A 6,166-nucleotide genomic window follows, 5' to 3' on the forward strand; every position below is an offset into this window, starting at 1 on the left:
TGTTTATTGATTGTATTTTTATGTTTATGTTATACAGCTCTTACATATTTCTTGTTAAGATTATTCTTTCTCTCTTTCTCTCTCTCTCTCCCTCTCTCTCCACTCCTCCTTCTTTCTTTCTCTTTTTTTGGAGACAGAGTCTCACTCTGTTACCCAGGCTGGAGTGCAGTGGTGTGATCTCAGCTCACTGCAACCTCCGCCTCCAGGGTTCAAGTGATTCTTGTGCCTCAACCACCAGAGTAGCTAGAATTACAAGTGTACAACACCACACCTGGCTAATTTTTGTATTTTTAGTAGAGACAAGGTTTCACCATGTTGGCCAGGCTGGTCTTGAACTCCTGACCTCAAGTGATCTGCCCGACTTGGCCTCCCAAAGTGCTGGGATTACAGGCGTGAGCCACCACACCTGGCCAAATTTATTCTTAATACATTATCTTTCCTTTTAAAAATGCAGTATTTTCTTCTATTATATCGAACAGACAGATTCTTGCTATGTTCCCCAGGCTGGAGTACAGTGGCTATTCACAGGGGCAATCAAAGCGCATTACACCCCTAAACTTCTGGGCTCAAACTATCCTCCCATCTCAGTTTCCTGAGTACGTGGGATTGCAGGCATGTGCCACCATGCCCAGCTTATTTGCTCACTTATTGAGGGGGTTTGAAATATTTTCCACCAACACTAAGTGGGGGTCGAAGGAGATAACAATGGGAAATTGTTCTAAATAACATAAAGGCAAGGATTAAAGAAAATACCAACTATATTGTGTTGCTACTCAGCAGATTCTATTATAGAGAAATCGGAAGAGAAAGCCACAGAATGATTTGCCTACACATTCATCTCCCTGGTGCAAGTGGGTATTGTTCTGTACCCTGTGGCAGGATTATAAATACTGCCAGAGAACAAGTACACAAAGTTGTTATGGAAACCAGAATGTTTCAGCTCAGAGTTATTTACAGAGAACTTTCAGGATTATCACATTCAATAAAATCAACTCTTGTTTTGCTTCACCCTGTGCTAGTGCATCCCAATCAAATATCTATTTTTAAGGGTTCTTCAATCAGCTGTACTTAAGTACATAAGAATTCAGGAGTCAGTTGACGGGGACCACATCACAGAAGTATAATTTATGAGTAGGCTTTTTGTATCACATGCTTGAAGCTTGTCCATACTTGCCTCAACCATTGTCAAGTTTGCTGGTTTCCGTAATATAGGAATAAGGTGGCTATTGACTACTGCCTTCAGCAGATAAATACTTCCTCCACTGTAGCTGGTGTCTGTGTTGCCTGATACTGTGGCACTGTGGGACTAGGCTCTTCACATTCTGCAACTTACCTTTGAGGCTAGACAGTGACCGCTGCCTCTGGCTATCATTTTTGTCCTTAATTGTGAACTGGAATTTTTCCAGCCATCCAGGAGGATCTTTGAAAAAGTTGGGTATTTTTTGTTTGAAAAGGTAATTGTACAATGAGGATTTTCATCGCTTTTGAAGGATCTTTTGAACCATTTGATGTTTCAGCAGATGAAACTGTGGAGGTTGTCAAGCTGATGATAAAGGTATGTACTTCATTCCCAAGCCATCAAAATGTATATTAATTTTAACAATGCAGTGCATTTAAAAATGTACAAAGGGTAGAGATGCTGTTGGGCACATTTTCAGCAAAAACGGAATGAAAATTATTTGAAAATACTATTATTTGCTTACACAATAGATTTATAAGAAGACAGTAACTCTGGTGGCATTAGACAAGAAAACAAAGAGTCAGTCAATTCCCAAGAAAACAAAAACAAAAGTCTGACTTCTTTTTAGGGAATGTGTGGGTTGTGCATAGGCCAGATAATATTATTGCAATTCTTCGTAAAAGGACAAAAGCAAGACACTAACTTCAGGCTATATAAGTGGGACATGCCAGTCATCAGATAAATGTCTTATTTGGTGAGCAAACAACCACAAAGAACCGAAGGATTTTGGAAGCAGAGAGGACTTTAGAGAACTTGTGAGCTATGGCTTCATTTTGCATTCAGGGAAAACTGAAGCTCAGAGAGGTTGACTATCTTACCTAGGATCACAAAGCCAGAATAAGAAATAACATCTGTACAGTATCTTCCTTATAAATTCCATGTAAATGTTCACTCTAAAGTAAAAAATTAAGCAAAATATTTAGTTTCTGATCATCAAATATTTAACTTGGAGACGGTCATGCCTATTTGCTAAGCAGCATTTACCGAACCATAGTTACATGATATTCAGATTATTATGATGACTGAAATCTAAATCTTGTAACACAAGGGACCTTAACCTCTATGTTTTATGAATCCCTTTGAAAGTCTGGTGAAGTCTATAGACTGCTTCTCAGAATGTCTTTAAATGCATAAAATAAAACAGATATAATAGAAATGAAATTTGTTATATTAAAATACATTTTCAAATATTAAAAAGCCCAAATGTATGATACAGTGACATGTGGACTTCCTAATTAACACATTAACTAACAAGCTCTAGCAGCTCATCTAATAACTATTGTATTTTCAAAATACAGATCAGTAGAAATAATATTTTGAAATATTTGCAACAACTATAATGTGATATGAAAACATCTGTGACTTCTATTGCTGTCAGTCACAGGTGCAGCGACTACTCCTACTTTAATTTGCTGCCTACATGTGTAATTGAAAGAAAATCTCAATTTCATTTAGAGTTAATAAAATAAAGATGTAGTTTCTTCCCATCTAAATTCTATCCATAAACATTTTGGAAGTTCTCTAAGTTAAGAACCTCTATTTAATACTTCTTCCGTTTGTCCCAATTATAATGCCCAGAGGAAAAAAATGTAAAGGGAAAGAGAGTACATTTCTGGTCTAGTAATGTAGAAATGTACTGTTTTCATCATATGCTATTGATTTTTAAGGATTATTTCCACATTCCTCTCTCTGAAGACAAACAAGGCAGGCGGTATCTGGAGTTAATGTATGCTGGAGCCGCTCTAAAGGACAACTGGAGTCTTGCTGATGTTGGAATATCTTTCTGCTCAACTCTCAAATGCTTTGTTAAGGTATGATGGTCAGGATAACATTTGTCTAAGATATCTGTCTCATTTTGAACAAAGTTGGGGATAAGTTAACCAAAGTAATTCCATAACTTAAAAAGAAATTGTCTCTTTTTGCCTTCTCCTCACTTCCATTTGTATAACGGGTCTTATTCATGCTTTGTGCTGTAAGGGGAAGTAAGATATGGAGAAGGGATAGAGTTGCCCCCTTTTTACTCTTCTTCCTCTTGCCTCCCCACACCCTTTATTGCCTGCCCAATCCTGCCATCACAGAACCAATATGAAAACAAAGCCAAGGGAATTCCAGATCTGGAATTTGATGTGGGAATAAGAGCATTAGATCACTTCAGTGGGGCCACAGTGATTACCAGCACTGAAATGAGGAAGAAGAAATTCTCAGTAGCAATAAGAATGAAAGGGAATTTTCTACATCCAAATCCAGCCAAAGTAGCCATTCCAATTAGGTGTACATGCAATAAAGATTTTTTTCATTTATAGAGGGTCTTTAATCAATGGTGCTTAACTTAAGATGCACAGTTGGGCTTTAAGAACCTTAAAAACCCCTAAAGTTGTAATATAAACAAAATTAATGTGCCTGGAGATTTTCTGAGTCTAAGATCCTGTATGTACAACAATTTTTTAAAGGAATGAGTGGTCCAAAGAATTTAAACGCTGCTGCTCTAGGGAAGAAGTATTATCCTGTATTAGCGCTTTACCGTATATAAAAATATGAACCTTAAGAAACTTAGTAAAGTATACGTTCTCCACTAAATGGGGCACCAAGTTTCTCATATTTAACATTTAAAAAAATTATGGTAGTCAAAGTTAACTCTTTCTTTTAATATGTGTTAGTACTTGACTAAACGGATGTTTAAAAGTAATACTCTGGGCCGGGTGTGGTGGCTTACACCTGTAATCCCAGCACTTCGGGAGGACAAGGTGGGAGGATCACGAGGTCAAGAGATAGAGACCATCCTGGTCAACATGCTGAAACCCCATCTCTACTAAAAATACAAAAATTAGCTGGGCGTGGTGGCACACTCCTGTAGTCCCAGCTACTTGTGAGGCTGAGGCAGGAGAATTACTTGAACTCGGGAGGGGGAGGTTGCAGTGAGCCGAGCTGGAGCCACTACACTCCAGCCTGGGCAAGAGTGAGACCCTGTCTCAAAAAAACAAACAAACAAAAAAAAAAAGGAATATTCTTCAATATTTATTATTAAGTAGGAAAGACAAGTCACAGAATAATGATCATTGGATCATCCCATTTACGTAAACAAAAGACCATATTTACAAATGTTTTTAATGTTTTCTTTTCTCCCTCTTTTACTCAGAAAATGGAAGTATAACATTACATTTCAAAGCAGACCAAATTACAGCCATTTCTAAATGTCTTCTCTTTATATCTTTAAATATATTTCCATACTATGTTTTTGGTGCCGTACAGGATCAGCTCTCTAAAATTTCCCAGAATTCTGTAATGCCAATCATAAGGTTCAAGACTTTTTATTGTTTGCTTGCTTAGAGATGGTAGTGTAAGTTCAATACTAACATTTGAGCTGACTGGAAGAATCTGATGGCTTTTTAGGGATATAGACAAAGTTTTTAACAATATAGATAGGATACTTTTATTTAACTAAGGACTGATTTTATTTTTATTATGTAACATTTTAAAATTTATTTTTGACTAGGTAGTATGTTCACATGGTTCTCAATTCAAAAGGAACAAAAAGATACACAGTAAAAGTCTCCTGGCCGGGTGTGGTGGCTCACACCTGTGACCCAGCAGTTTAGGAGGCTGAGGTGGGTGGATCACCTGAGGTCAGGAGTTCGAGACCAGTCTGGCCAACATGGTGAAACCTCGTCTCTAATAAAAATACAAAAATTAGCTGGGTGCGGTGGGCACACCTGTAATCCCAGCTATTCAGGAGGCTGAGGCAGGAGAATTACTTGAACCCAGGAGGCGGAGGTTATAGTGAGCCGATATCACACCACTGTATTCCAGCCTAAGTGATACAGTGAGACTCCATTTCAAAAAAAGAAATAGAAAAAACTCTCTCTCCTCTGGCCCCCAGTTTCCCTCCCCAGATGCAACCTATGTTCACAGTTTTACTTACAAAAACATTTCCTAAATTCTGCCAATAAAGCATCATATATCACAGTGATGCAAGCTTCACGCTGAACTCTTTTACCTGAAGTTTTAAACTGCTAATTCTATAAATAGAAAGCAGGGGTAAAAGAGGTTATTCAATGCAACCAACCTGAGCAAGATGGTGACACCCCATCTCTACAAAAATATTTTTAAAATTATCCGGGTGTGGTGGTGCACACCTATAATCCCAGCTACTTGTGAGGCTGAGGCAGGAGGATCAATTGAACCCAGCCTGTGCAAGAGAGTGAGACCTGTCTCAAAAAAAAGAGAGGAGTTTATTCAAGAGAGCCAGGGCAGAAGTCACAGGACTGGACAACACACAGAGTTTGATTAAAAACTCTCAAGTTCCCTGAAATTTTACTAATTGTACTCTTCATTCGGTCCAGTAGAATCACATTTAGATAATATCCCGGGCCTCAAAGAGTGCAGTCATACCAGTTCTATCACACTTGATCTATCTCAGGTTACCAAGGCTGATTTCCAAGTCATGTTAGTCGCTTTACTGAATAATTAAATCTATATACATTTAAGTAGTACCTTTCCTACTTAACTATGTTTAATCATGTTACTTTGTGAAAGTTAGTTTGCCTTGAGAGAGATGGAAGATGCCACAGTAAGGGAGGGAACGAATCCCTGAAGTGCATGTCTTTATCATCTCTAAATTTTGGTACAACTTAGAAATATCATAATGTGAACCCAAAACTTTTGTAAAGTTCAAAAACTTGGCAAGTAAGTGGTTTTTCTTTCTAAAAAGGTACAAGTAGATATTATGTCTCATAAAATAAATCCAAAATAGTTGGCTTCTTTATAGTGCTCATATTTTTGTGTGCTTACAAGGTTCTGCTTGTGTGAAAAAGAGGGAAATAGAACTAGAAGTACCATATGACCCAGCCATCCCATTACTGGGTATATACCCAAAGGATTATAAATCATGCTGCTGTAAAGACACATGCACATGTATGTTTATTGCGG

General features: G+C 37.8%; 1 protein-coding gene across 1 annotated transcript in view; it reads left to right on the forward strand.

The window, feature by feature from the left end:
* Positions 1-1,008: 1,008 nt before the first annotated feature.
* ANKUB1 (ankyrin repeat and ubiquitin domain containing 1) overlaps positions 1,009-6,166 on the forward strand; it is a 49,929-nt gene continuing 44,771 nt past the window's right edge. Inside the window, exons 1-2 of the mRNA XM_011972773.1 lie at positions 1,009-1,555; positions 2,908-3,051. Coding sequence (XP_011828163.1) covers positions 1,466-1,555; positions 2,908-3,051 — 234 coding nt within the window. The 5' untranslated portion in view covers positions 1,009-1,465. The remainder of the gene's footprint in view (positions 1,556-2,907; positions 3,052-6,166) is intronic.

The sequence above is a fragment of the Mandrillus leucophaeus genome, unplaced genomic scaffold, assembly GCF_000951045.1.
Source record: "Mandrillus leucophaeus isolate KB7577 unplaced genomic scaffold, Mleu.le_1.0 Scaffold130, whole genome shotgun sequence".
Classification (NCBI taxonomy): Eukaryota; Metazoa; Chordata; class Mammalia; order Primates; family Cercopithecidae; genus Mandrillus; species Mandrillus leucophaeus.